This window comes from Jaculus jaculus, chromosome 6 (assembly GCF_020740685.1).
Source record: "Jaculus jaculus isolate mJacJac1 chromosome 6, mJacJac1.mat.Y.cur, whole genome shotgun sequence".
NCBI lineage: Eukaryota > Metazoa > Chordata > Mammalia > Rodentia > Dipodidae > Jaculus > Jaculus jaculus.
The window spans coordinates 31,148,887-31,162,300 of record NC_059107.1 but is presented as its reverse complement, the minus strand read 5'-3'; the positions used below and the strand labels follow the sequence as shown (position 1 = coordinate 31,162,300).

Here is a 13,414-nt window from a genome sequence, read left to right as displayed (position 1 = left end):
TCGCGCTTGGAGAGGGGAGCGACTTACATGCATGAGTGTAGGGTTCTGTCAAATAAGATTAAGCACAGGGAGCTGTCTCCTGAGATAAGGAAGCTACATGTTGTCCAAAAGGGTCAGGCTCAGAGTCACAGAATTCTTGTTAGCTACCATCAGAGGAATCTCCCCAGCTGCAGTTTCAGAGGAGGGAAGTGCAAAAGCTATCAGTTCATTGAAAGTCCTAGGTGCATTTACATTCCTTATAGATACATTGATTATATCCCATGTAAACTAATATATGCTGGAAACATTAGAAATATGGTATTTCTTCAATATTACAACAGGAAATTGCTGAGCATTTTGGCTTAATGGAGATGTGAGAAGTGTGTGCCTGTGTTCGAGGGTGTACTTACTTATTTTTTGTATATTTTTTTGCATTTACAATCATGTACATGCAGTCTTAAAACCCAAAATTTTTTCTTTTTTTCCATTTTGGTTTTTCAAAGTCGGGTTTCACTCTAGCCCAGGCCAACCTGGAATTCACTATGTAGTCTCAGGGTGGCCTCGAACTCACTGTGCCCCCTCCTACCTCTGCCTCCCAAGTTCTTAAGAATTTTTAAAAATTAAAACAACAACAAACAAACAAAACAACAAAACCTGGACTTCTACAACTCCTCCACAAACATACAGCCTTCCCTATGCCCACTGGACAGAACTGAAAGGCCCAAGAATTCAGAAGCTCAGAAATACTATCATGCTCCAAGGGGAGCTTAAACGGGCTCCCTGCATACCTCAAACTCTAGGCTTTACTCTCTGTTGGAAGCAAGTAAAAAATCCCTCTTCTCATTATATCAGAGCCTACTCCTAATATAAAACTAGGTAAAAGGGCATGAGATAGCCCTCAAGGATGGGAAATGAGTAATGAAGTGAACCACTTATTTGGTTTCTGTAAATAGCCTGCACTATAAGCCTTACACTATAAGCCTTAATAGCCCACACTGTTAGCCTTAGTAGCTCGCACCATAAGCTGTAACAGCCTGCCTCAGCCCACCAAGGTCACAGGAGGCTGATACCATACTCTGCTACCCCCACCTAAGGAATTGCACAAAGGCTGACCTCCAAGGTCATAGGAGACTGGTACCACACTCTGCTACTCCCACCCAAGGACCTGCGCAAATGCTGACCACCAAGGTCATAAACTAATTGGCTTAGAAACTATGGGGTGGCACAAACTGACTGGCTAACACCCTGCGGGGCTCCTAATATTAGAAAATGATTGGTCTAATGCACAGGCTTTGTTAGAAACCCTATAAAAACTGTCCTGTTCCTGCATTCGGGGCTCTGCAGTCCTCTACCCCTGTGAGGTGTACGACTGTGGGCCCCAGCGCGCTTGGAATAAAATCCTCTTGCAGTTTGCATCAAGAGCGCTTCTTGTGAGTGATTTGGGGGTGTCGCCTTATCCGGGCAGAGCGTGGGGGCCCCCTGCGGGGGTTTTTTCCTACAGAACCAGCCCCAGACGTCCAGGGCTTTAGTTTACGTTCTTGGGTGGGCCGGTTCCCTGGGAGAAACAACTGTAGGATAAAAATATTTAAGAAAATGGGCCCGCCAGAGCCTCTAGCCCCTGCAAACAAACTGCAGACGCATGCACCACCTTGTGCATCTGGCTTACGTGGGTCCTGGGGAATCGAGCCTAGAACCTGGGTCTTAAGCTTCACAGGCAAGCGCTTAACCGCTAAGCCATCTCTCCAGCTTCCGGTTAAAAATATTTTACTGTGGGTAAACGGGAGGCTTAAGGTTATTCCATTCTTAGGATAAGCAAAGATACCAAGAAGATGGTAAGGGAGAAATATGAACGGTTAAAAAAAAACAAAACTTGAACTCGTTCAAACTGAAACAAAATTACAGCCCAAAGATCCTAGGAATCCGCAAAGCGGAAACGCACTGCACGCTGGGATTTGTGGTTTCTTCCGGGGTGGCGCGCTGTGCGCCGGCGCATTACGATGTGGCGGCCTGGGCGCATGCGTGCCGTGGCGGCTCCCGGAGTAACTTTACCCGGACTGGCTGTCGCGCAAGTCCTGCGGCAGATCCGCATGGCGGTCCCCACGCCCACAATGGGGCCATCGGCTTTAGGCCAGACAGGTCCTGGCTCCATGGCTCCATGGTGCTCCATGAGCAGCGGCCCGTCACGCTACGTCCTCGGGATGCAGGAGTTGTTCCGAGGTCACAGTAAGACGCGCGAGTTTCCGGCGCACAGCGCCAAGGTGCACTCGGTGGCCTGGAGCTGCGACGGGCGTCGCTTAGCCTCGGGATCCTTCGACAAGACGGCCAGCGTCTTCTTGCTGGAGAAGGACCGGTTGGTGAGCATCCGGGCCAGGAAGAGGGGCCGTGGTGGTGCGAGGTGTGGCGAGGGAGAGAATGGGATGATGGCGAAGGACTCCATACCTTGTGCTTGGTGGGGAGGAAGAGCTGAGGCGAGGAGGAGGGCCGACGGCCTGGGTTTCTTAGAGGGGTGAGCTGGGGAGTTGGTGGGTGTGTGGTGGTAAGTGTGGTGCTGGGGCCCAGTATTGGCTGGGAAGGGCAAGGTGGGGGCTTAGGGGAGTGGCAGGAAGAAGACATCCCATGGTGGGGGAGTGGCTCAGGGTTGATGGAATGGTGGAGACCCTCTTTGCAGGTCACAGCGCATCCTTTGGGAATGGTCAGGTGTATTGGGATGTTGGTGGTAGAGGGAAGGACATGAAAAGCAGAAGGGGGGCCAGGAAGGGGAGAGTTCAGGGGATTGAGGTTGAAGCTACGAGTAGTTCACAGTGATTGGAGCGGAGGGAATGAAGGTGTTTTGGAGACAAGACTGAATTCTTTTGAATTATTTAGATTTTTATCTAGGATGCCTTCATTTGAGTAAAAATGGGTTGCATGTGGAGTTGGTGCACGTGTGAAATGGCGTCTGGGTATTGTTTTTTTAAGGTCAAAGAAAACAACTATCGGGGGCATGGAGACAGTGTGGATCAGCTGTGCTGGCATCCAAGTAATCCTGACCTCTTCGTCACTGCATCTGGGGATAAAACCATTCGGATCTGGGACGTGAGGACCACAAAATGCATTGCTACTGTGAACACCAAAGGTAGCTATTCAAAGAGAGGATGTTAGGAAGAAGAAAAGCTACTGCAGTTATTCAGCCACCATTTATTCATATGTTCTTTCTTCTTTTTTTTTAATCATTTATTTGTGTGTGTGTGTGTGTGTGTGTGTGTGTGTGTGTGTGTAAATCTTCTGCCATTGCAATTGAATACCAGTCTGGCTCTATGTAGATGGCTGGAGAATTGAGCACCAGGCTGGGCAGGCTTTGCATGCAAGCACATTTAACTGCTGAGCCATGTCCACAGGCCCCTGGATATGGTCTTTGTGTCTGGTAGTCTACACAGTGGCTATCCAGAGTAGAAATGGATATATCTGCCTGAGGGAGTCAGGGAAGAAGAGAGATAAAGCACTGTTTTGAATGACCATTCTAATTTAGTGGTCAGGGTACAGTGGCTGAGAAAGGGAGGCAGTTTTAGGAGGGAACAGCATGTACAAAGGCCTAGGGAATTGGGGAAATTGTGATGGGTTAGAATGGCTCAAGCTTGAGTTATCTTGGTGGTTTGGAGGAAAATAATAAGAAAGTTTTACAGGGCTGGAGAGATGGCTTAATGGTTAAGTGCTTGCCTGTGAAGGCTGAGGGCTCCAGTTCAAGGCTTGATTTCCCAGGACCCACGTAAGATGCACAAGGGGACATATGCATCTAGAGTTCGTTTGCAGTGGTTAGAGGTCCTGGTGTGCCCATAATCTCTCTCTCTCTCTCTGTTGCTCTCAAATAAATAAAAATAAACAAAAAAAATTAAAAAAAAGAAAGTTGTACATTACATTTTTTTCCCCCCCAGGTAGGGTCTCACTCTAGCTCAGGCTGACCTGGAATTCACTATGTAGTCTCAGGGTGGCCTCAAAGTCTTGGCAGTCCTCCTACCTCTGCCTCCCGAGTGCTGGGATTACAGGCGTGTGCCACCATGCCAGGCTTTATCCTGTAAATCTTGAGACCATGTATCATACTTGTCTCTAAGATGTCATTGATTGTGTCCAGTAGCATCAGTATTTTATATGCATTAGAGAGGCAGGTATCCACATAAGGGGTCCAACAAGCTTTTTCAGGCTCAACCTGGTCCATTTTAAGATGCACTGTAGATATTACAATGTGAAGAAATGTGCATTTTAGAGTCAGTAGTTGGAAATTTTAATTTATGTATTTATTGAGAGAGTTTTGTTGATGAGATCTGCACCTGGAAGTAGAATGTGCTTTCCTGAAGTGTACAAGGTGATGTATGCGTGATTGAGGTGGTATGTGGATGAACACTAAAAAGCAGTTGTGTATAAAGTTTAGTCTCTAATAGAAGAAAAGAACTAGCTCAAAGGATTTGTTGCTCAATTGAAGCTAAATTTAAATTTTAAAGTCAAGTTAAAGAAAGGTCTTAACTGGGCGTGGTGGCGCACGCCTTTAATCCCAGCACTCGGGAGGCAGAGGTAGGAGGATCTCCATGAGTGCGAGGCCACCTGGAGACTGCATGGTGAATTCCAGGTCAGCCTGAGCTAGAGTGAGACCCTACCTCAAAAAAATAAATATAAATAAATAAAAAAGAAAGGTGTGAAAGTACAACTGTTACATGGGTAGGGCAAAAAGGGGAAGGTGCACGTAAATGACAAGGTTTAAGAAATACCAGTGTAAGAATTAGGTTTGTTAGAGGATCAGATGTAGGAATTTTTTAGATGCATGTATAGTTAATACTTCTTTTGTGGAAATTTCCTTCCATTGACTAGGACCTGAATGAATGAGCTCTGAAGATAGCTCTGGTCTTCTTTCTAGGATAGCAAAATAAACTTCTGGAGGATTATTGGCCAACATGATCTTGATTATCTCTGGGTTCCCAGGGGAGAACATTAATATCTGCTGGAGTCCCGATGGGCAGACTATTGCTGTAGGCAACAAGGATGACGTGGTGACCTTTATTGATGCCAAGACACACCGTTCCAAAGCAGAAGAACAGTTCAAGTTTGAAGTCAATGAAATCTCCTGGAACAATGATAATAACATGTTCTTCCTGACAAATGGCAATGGTTGTATCAACATCCTCAGGTGAGGTTCTGGCTGGGAGGACTGCCTTTTCTTTCTTTGCTCTCAGTATTATATCACATTTAGAGATGAGTTAGTCATGAGCCTCCCTTGAAAAATTTGAAAGACAAATTAGAATTAAAAATAAAATCCTGGGCTGGAGAGATGGCTTAGCAGTTAAGCGCTTACCTGTGAAGCCTAAGGACCCCAGTTCGAGGCTTGATTCCCCAGGACCCACGTTAGCCAGATGCACAAGGGGGCGCATGCATCTGGAATTTGTCTGCAGTGGCTGGAAGCCCTGGCGTGCCCATTTCTCTCTGCCTCATTCTCTGTCTGTCGCTCTCAAATAAATAAATAAAAATAAACCAAAAAAAAAATTTAAAAAACAAATAAAATAAAATACTAACTTCCATTAGACACAGTTAAGTCAGCAATTAGATTATAGATTTTACTGAGTCCTGGTAGGATTTCCTGGGGCTTGATTGTATCTTTTTGTTTACTAACAGAAGTGGAGGTTTTATGGGGAACTGAGGCTCAGGAAGTCAGATCAGTTACCAGTTAGTGGACATGAGAATTGCACACTTTGAGTTGTGGCTGACACCTCTAGCAGAGCCACTTCCACCCTCCCTTCTCCCCATGTTTAGAAAAGAGTTCTAATATTAATATGTTAATTAATAGTCATATTTATTTATTAAACTGAGAAAAAGGATGGGCACAACAAGGACTCTTGCCATTGCAGACAAACTCCAGTTGTATGGACCACTTTGTGCATTTGTCTTTCTGCAGGTACTGGGAAATTGAACCTGGGTCAGCGGGTTTTGTAAATAAGCACTATTAACTGCTGAGTCTCACACACACACACACACACATACACACACACACACACACATTTATTTATTTATTTAATTTTCGAGGTAGGGTCTCACTCTAGCTCAGGCTGACCTGGAATTAATTCACTATGTAGTCTCAGAGTGGCCTTGAACTCATGATGATCCTCGTACATACCTCTGCCTCCCCAGTGCTGGAATTAAAGGCGTGTGCTGCTGTGCCCGGCATTTGAGAAGAAGAGAAAGAGGCAAATACATACATATATGGGGGGGGGGATATGGGACATACCAGGGCCTCCAGCTACTGCAAACAAACTCTAGATGCATGTGCCACCTTGTGCATCTGGCTTATGTGGGTACCTGGGAATCGAACTTGGGTCCTTAGGCTTTGCAGGTGAGTGCCTTAACTGCTAAGTCATCTCTCCAGCCCTCTCAATTATAGTATATTTTATTTACTTCCTATAGGAAGCACCTCTCAATTCTATGTCATTAAACTTTATCTTATAAAATTGCATAGAGGTAGGGTCTGTTTGTCTTGTTTACTATTGAATTGCCGGTGCCTAACCTGGTACCTCTTACATAATAGTGAGATCCTAAGTATGCTCTAATGTTCTCTAGATGAGTGAAATTGTGGAACTAAAACTCAGGGCTGTAAGATTCTATTCTTAGTACTGTGCCAAGGAGCAACGCAGGGTAGAGGGAGATAGATTCTGTGGTAGAAAAGTCCAGTGGTTGGCTGTGGAATCCCAGAGAAAAACATTATTAATGGCAGAGGTTGAAGGAGTTGGCTTCTGAGCTGGATTTTGAAAGGTGAAAAGAGTTTTTGGAATTAGCAAAAGGGGTGAGCTTAATTGACAACAGGTATGAATTTTATTTGTTGAGTACTTAAAGTCAAGGTTGTTGAGGAGTGGTGTCAGGAGATATGAAGAAATGTTATGACAACTGGAAGGTAAAGTTGGAATATAATTTGGGCGTGGCATATAAAAGGCCTTAAATTTTATGCTTACTAACTTGAATTTTGTAGGCAGTGGGAGTTCTATAAGCTTAAAAAATCCTTTTCTTTTTTTTTTTTTTTCCTCAAGGTAGGGTCTTGATCTAGCCCAGGCTGACCTGGAATTTCCTATGTAATCTCAGAGTGGCCTCGAGCTCACAGCAATCCTTCTAACCAAGTGCTGGCATTGAAGGTGTGCACCACCATGCTGGGCTTAAAAAAATTCTTTATTATAAAACACAAGTATTAAAAATTGCAGGGCTGGAGGGATGGCTTAGTGGTTAAGGCATTTGCTTGCAAAACCAAAGGACCCAGGTTTAATTCTTCAGGACCCACGTTAGCCAGATGCATCAGGGGGTGCATGCATCTGGAGTTTGCAGTGGCTGTAGACCCTGGCGTGCCCATTCTCTCCCTTTCTGTCTCTGTCAAATAAATAAATAAATATTTTTTAAAAGTGCATAAAGTTAAAATACTGCTTTCAGGACCATTATGAATTCCTCCACGCAGGTTGAAAAACTTTGCAGACACCTCAAATCATCCATGAACTCTATCCCAATCACAACTCCCTCCCTCAACAGTAAACTCTCCTGACTTTGGCACTAGTTATGGTTTCATCTGCCACATGTGTGTTCCTGGATGCTCTAGTTTTGTTTATTTAAGAAATTGTGCTGGGCTGGAGAGATGGCTTAGTGGTTAAGCACTTGCCTGTGAAGTCCAAGGGCTCCAGTTTGAGGCTTGGTTCCCCAGGACCCACATTAGCCAGATGCACAAGAGGGTGCACACGTCTGGAGTTTGTTTACAGTGGCTGGAGGCCCTGGCATGCCCATTCTCTCTCTCTCTCTCTCTCTCTCAGTTGCTCTCAAGTAAATAAATAAAAGTAACAAAAAAAAAAAAAAGAAAAAAAAAAGAAACTGTGCTGGGCATGGTGATGTATGCCTTTAATCCCAGCACTTGGGAGGCAGAGGTAGGAGGATGCTGAGTTTGTGTCTGCCCCAGGAATAGGTCAGCCTGGGCTAGAGTGAGACTCTACCTCAAAAAAAAAAAAAAACAAAAAAGAGAAGTTGTTATGTCCCTTGAGTCTGTTAAAACTATTGGATTCTCCCAGCACTTGGGAGGCAGATGTAGGAGGATTGCCATGAGTTTGAGGCCACCCTGAGACTCCATAGTGAATTCCAGGTCAGCCTGGGCTAGAGTGAGCCCCTACCTCGTAAAACAACAACATCAACAACAACAACAACAAAAAAAAAACAAAACAAAAAAGCCCCCAGAAAACGAAAAAAGAAAACTATAGGATTCCCCTCCACTTCTTCCTTTTCCTAATAACTTGGCTGTTGACGAAACAAGTCTCTTACAGAGAATCTTGCAGTCTTGATTTTGCTGATCCTGTATGCTTACTTATTGCAGTACTTTTTTTTTGTCTCAATCCAATATAAAATAGTTTTATTCATTTACAAGGGGAGAGAGAGAGGAAAAAAATGGGTACACCAGGGCATCTTACCACGATAACTGAACTCTACACATATGTGCCACTCTGTGCATCTGGCTTTATATTGGCACTAGGAAATTGAGCCCAGGTCAGCAGGTTTTCTGAGCAAGCACCTTTAACCATGGAGCTATCTCTAGCCCACTGTTACTTATACATTTTGTAAAGTATTACATATCCAGTGACTTTATTAGTGAAACAGTTGATGAGCTCCCACACACGTACATTCCCTAAGCACAAAGCTTACAGTCATATAACCTGCTTAAAGATAAAATGTCAATAATAATTGTTGCAATAGTCTTATAAAAGCAGTATATTCGTATAGAATTTGATTATCTAATGATACTGTCCATAGGAAAGACAGGATACATTTTTGCTTTTCTTATATTTTCTTATAACAGATAATAAATTTCCTTTCACCTCCAAAGGTGACCATTTAATTTAAAACTTGTAATAGGAGGAAAAGATGATGACATCAAAATAAAAGAGAGACTGATTTAGAGGGTGAGGGGATATGATGGTGAGTGGAGTTGTGAAGGGGAAAGTGAGGGAGGAGGGAACTACCATGGCTTATTGTCTATATGGAAGTTGTCAATATTAAAAAATAGAACAAAGTAGATGTGTATTTAAACATAGTTGGATATGTTTTAACATCTTGGCCATTGTTTTAAGATTTTATTTTATTTTTTTTAATATCTTTTGTTCATTTTTATTTATTTATTTGAGAGTGACAGAGAGAGAGAGGGAGAGAGAGAGACGGATAGAGAGAGAATGGGCGCACCAGGGCTTCCAGCCACTGCAAACGAACTCCAGATGCGTGCACCCCCTTGTGCATCTGGCTAACGTGGGTCCTGGGGAATCGAGCCTCGAACCGGGGTCCTTAGGTTTCACAGGCAAGCGCTTAGCCGCTAAGCCATCTCTCCAGCCCCATCTTGGCCATTTTTATCCCTTCTTAGGCCAGGAAAAGCCTCATCAGCTTGATTTCTGAGTCTTTTTTTTTTTTTTGAGATAGGCCCAGGCTGACCTGGAATGTGCTATGTAGTCTCTGGCTGGCCCCAAACTCACAGCGACCCTCCTACCTTGGCCTCCCAACTGCTGGAATTAAAGGCGTGTGCCACCATGCCTCGCCTTCCAAGTCTTTTTTGGCATAATTAGTTCTGGTTCTTGCTGCCTGTGACACAGATGTTCTCAGTTGCTGCCATACGTCCCCTGCACCAGAGCCTTATTAAGTCTTCTAGTGTTGGGTGGTTTAGATCAGTATTCATAGGCAGGTGTGGTAATTTTTTGGTTTTTAAATTTCAGGAAGGTTTCTTGAATTAGTTTTTGTTTTTATTTTATCATTTTCTTCAGTGTGATTATCAGTTATTATATTCAGTTATTATCTCAGCACTGCAGTCCTCTTGCACATTGATTACTGTCTGTATTGTTTCTCAGCTACCCAGAACTAAAGCCTGTGCAGTCCATCAATGCCCATCCTTCTAACTGCATCTGTATCAAGTTTGACCCCATGGGGAAATACTTTGCCACAGGAAGTGCCGATGCTTTGGTCAGCCTCTGGGATGTGGACGAGTTAGTGTGTGTGCGGTGCTTCTCCAGGTAAGCTACTCTGACAGCCCCTGCCTGCCCTTGTTGAGTAAATTCATTTTATTTCATCCCAGGTAAAAACTGTTCCCTACTCTTTTTGGGGTGATTGTTATGTTTTTTTCCTTCCTCTGTCGTAGACTGGATTGGCCTGTCAGGACACTCAGTTTTAGCCATGATGGGAAAATGTTAGCATCGGCATCAGAGGATCATTTCATTGACATAGCTGAGGTGGAGACAGGTAACTTAATGCGAGTCTTTGTCTTTGGTATCTGGGCTTCACTCTATGCACATCCTACTTTACTAGCGTTGTCCTAAGTGGCCTTAGTTCACTGAGACAAGTATCTGATAACAATGGCAAAATGGTAGAAAAGAAAAGAAAGTGGAAGCTCTAAAGGAAGATGATTTAGGAAAATATTTTGTGTCTTATTAACTTTTAATTCTTTCATTATAAATTTTTTTTTTAATTTATTTATGTGGGTCTATATTAGGACTTAGAGTTCTTTGGGGATATATTCAGTATTGTAGCTGGGTTATATGGTAGTTCTGTGTTTAGGGTTTTTTTTTTTTCTTTTCTGTTGTTTTGTTTTTGTTTTTGAGGTAGGGTTTCACTCTAGTCCAGGCTGACCTGGAATTCACTGTGTAGTCTCAGGGTGTCCTTGAACCCACAGCAATTCTCCTACTTCTGCCTCTTGAGTGCTGATATTAAAGGCATGTGCCATCATGCCCAACTTTATGTTTAGTTTTTAAGACACCTCTATACTGATTTTATACCCTTCATTTTTCTTTTTTGTTTTTTCCAAGGTAGGGTCTCACTGTAGTGCAGGCTGACCTGGAATTCACTTTGTAGTTCCAGGCTGACCTCAAAAACTCACAGCGACCCTGCTGCCTCTGTCTCCTGAGTGCTAGGATTAAAACAATAGTGAATTTTAATTTTATTCCTGATAGTATATAGAATAGAACCTCATTTTAATTCAGTTATTTCAGCTTTTTCAGACACCATGCACAGTGTATTAATCTGTTTGAACCCATGGTTGGGATGGTAATGTCAGTTTCACATAGTACTGTATACATCGTTAGGTGACTTAAGCTTTCCAGTAAATTAGGAAGATGTTGAGTTCATAAAGCTACATGGTTATTTGGAGAACATTTCAGAAGGTTTCTTCATGCCTTCTCTGGTTTTCTTAAACTATGCAAATATTTTTGCCTAACCCAAAACAAATGACATGGAATTAAATGCCTAAAGAGAGAAACCATTGTGTCAATGTCTTGCAATTCTGTATCTTTACATTAGTACCACACTATAAGTGTTTTATTTGGTTAATCTAAACTATAAGTTTAAAAGAAAAACAACAGAACTAAAGGAATAACAGCTTTGAAATAATCATGTATAATTTTGGCAAACCAGAAAAATTCCATGCAAGGCTTTGTGGCCTGTCAGGTCTGTCCGGAGCTGGACTTCATGTACTGGCTCTGCCACTTCTTGAGGCATCGCTTGTTAAATCACTCCCTTCCCTTCCTCCCTAGTTAAAATGTGTTTAGAAATGTTCTCTTACTGGTAAGGTAAGAACTTAGTCCTTACTGGGCTACATGGTATTCACTAGCGTATGGCCACTTGGCATAATGGGTGCTGAGCATGGTAGCCACTGTCAACTTTTGCCTGGGAATGTAGAATAGAGGTTCAGAGCCTAGAAAGGGAAGTTAACCTGCCTTCTTTCAGACTGGTCTGCCACCTACTGGTGTGCAATCCCTATGTCTTTGTGTTCTCTGTAAGATGAGCAGTGATTGGATCTCTCAGTAAGATTGTTAAGTAGATACCTAAGTTCATAGAGGTAATACTTAATGAATATGCAACCTTTTAATATTCTTTTTGTTGATTTCTATAGGAGACAAGCTATGGGAAGTGCAGTGTGAGTCCCCGACCTTCACTGTGGCTTGGCACCCCAAAAGGCCTCTGCTGGCATTTGCCTGTGATGACAAAGATGGCAAATATGACAGTAGTCGGGAAGCTGGAACTGTGAAGCTGTTTGGGCTTCCAAATGATTCCTGAGAGGCGGACCGAGCAGAAGCAGAGGAGGCCAGACTGGAGGAGAGATGGCCAGGCAGAGACCTTACTTTGTGTAGTTTGGTCTATTCTCTTGGACTTGGTGGGCACCCTAAATATGTATAAACTTACCTAAAATACAAACACCTTTTGGTCAGGCTGCCATTGCAATCCCCTTTATGGTGCTGGGGATTGAAATTCCAGGGCCTTGCACATGCTAAGCAAGTGTAAGTGCTCCACCATTGAGCTACATCTTCAGCCCCTTCCCGTGTGTGTGTGTGTGTGTGTGTGTGTGTACACACACACGTACGTGCCCGTGTTGTTTCTGTCCTTTCCCCCTAGTACCAGTTAGCTAGTAAGGATTCCGTAAGTTTGTGTCGTGACCCCAGCAAGCTTGTGTTCTGACTACCTCCTGTTGTCCTGAGTCAGACATATGGTAGGCTTTGTTGAGTTTGATACTGCTTGGGCAAAGCCTAGTTTATAGGGATGGAGGGTTTTTAATAAGAAGTATGTGTGTATACAACACACTTTGAGAATTGAGCATTTAATAAAACTAGCTTTTTATTTTGGAACTTCTTGTTAGCATATGTTAACTATGCATAATACTATGTAGAACTTTTAAAATTATATGATTATCACATTCTTACTGTAAGGAGGCACTGCATTTTATGCTTTTTGTTAAATCTGAGAAATACAGATGTTCTTTTTTGTTTAATATTTTGATAAGAACTCTAAATGTAGGACAAAGTGCATGTGCTACAGCAGTCCTTAAAAGACACCACTGGTTCACGTGAAGGGTCAGGATGCATGGTTTCATTCTGCATGGACGTGTGTCACATGAAGGGTCAGGATGTGTGGTCTCATTCTGCATGGACGTGTGTCACGTGAAGGGTCAGGATGCGCGGTCTCATTCTGCATGGACGTGTGTAACAAACACTCCGAATAATCATAAATACAAATAAGAATACATAGCATTAGATAAATAAAAATTTGTGTAGAAAGTCAAGTTTGAGGAGATTCTGTGAAGAACAAGGACTTTCATGAATGATTTAACTAAAAATTTGACTTGAGTTTCCTTGACAAAGTGAAGGGGAGGGTAAGCTGATTGGCTAATTCATTTCTTTATTTTTGCTCATGGTGCCCACACTAGCCTGGAATTTGCTATATAGGCCAGGCTGGCCTTGAACTCAATCTTGTATACTGATATTAACAGGCATATACCACCACACATAGCTTTTCTTACTAAGGAGAACAGTTGTTGACTCTTTTGGAAACAAAGTTTTATTCATTCTTGCCTCTAAAAGAAACAGCTCATTTTGTAAAAGCCTGTTATCCATGAGCTATTTCTTGATTTTCTGTAGTATTTATTGGCATTAAG

The 13,414-nt window shown here is 42.9% G+C and overlaps 1 protein-coding gene across 1 annotated transcript; it reads left to right on the top strand.

The window, feature by feature from the left end:
* The first annotated feature begins 2,004 nt into the window (after window positions 1-2,004).
* On the top strand, window positions 2,005-12,608 carry Thoc3 (THO complex 3). The gene is made up of 6 exons (XM_004665025.2): window positions 2,005-2,333; window positions 2,938-3,094; window positions 4,930-5,134; window positions 9,846-10,007; window positions 10,133-10,233; window positions 11,879-12,608. The coding sequence occupies exons 1-6, from the start codon at window positions 2,067-2,069 to the stop codon at window positions 12,040-12,042; spliced, it is 1,056 nt and encodes a 351-aa protein (XP_004665082.2). The 5' UTR covers window positions 2,005-2,066; the 3' UTR covers window positions 12,043-12,608.
* Window positions 12,609-13,414: the final 806 nt, after the last annotated feature.

Bases quoted from the DNA above. Each gene is read 5' to 3' on its own strand.
- Thoc3 (XM_004665025.2), top strand. From the start codon at position 2,067: ATGGCGGTCCCCACGCCCACAATGGGGCCATCGGCTTTAGGCCAGACA. The intron at 3,095-4,929 runs GTAGCTATTCAA...CTGGGTTCCCAG, and splicing joins TGCTACTGTGAACACCAAAG to GGGAGAACATTAATATCTGC. The intron at 5,135-9,845 runs GTGAGGTTCTGG...ATTGTTTCTCAG, and splicing joins GGTTGTATCAACATCCTCAG to CTACCCAGAACTAAAGCCTG.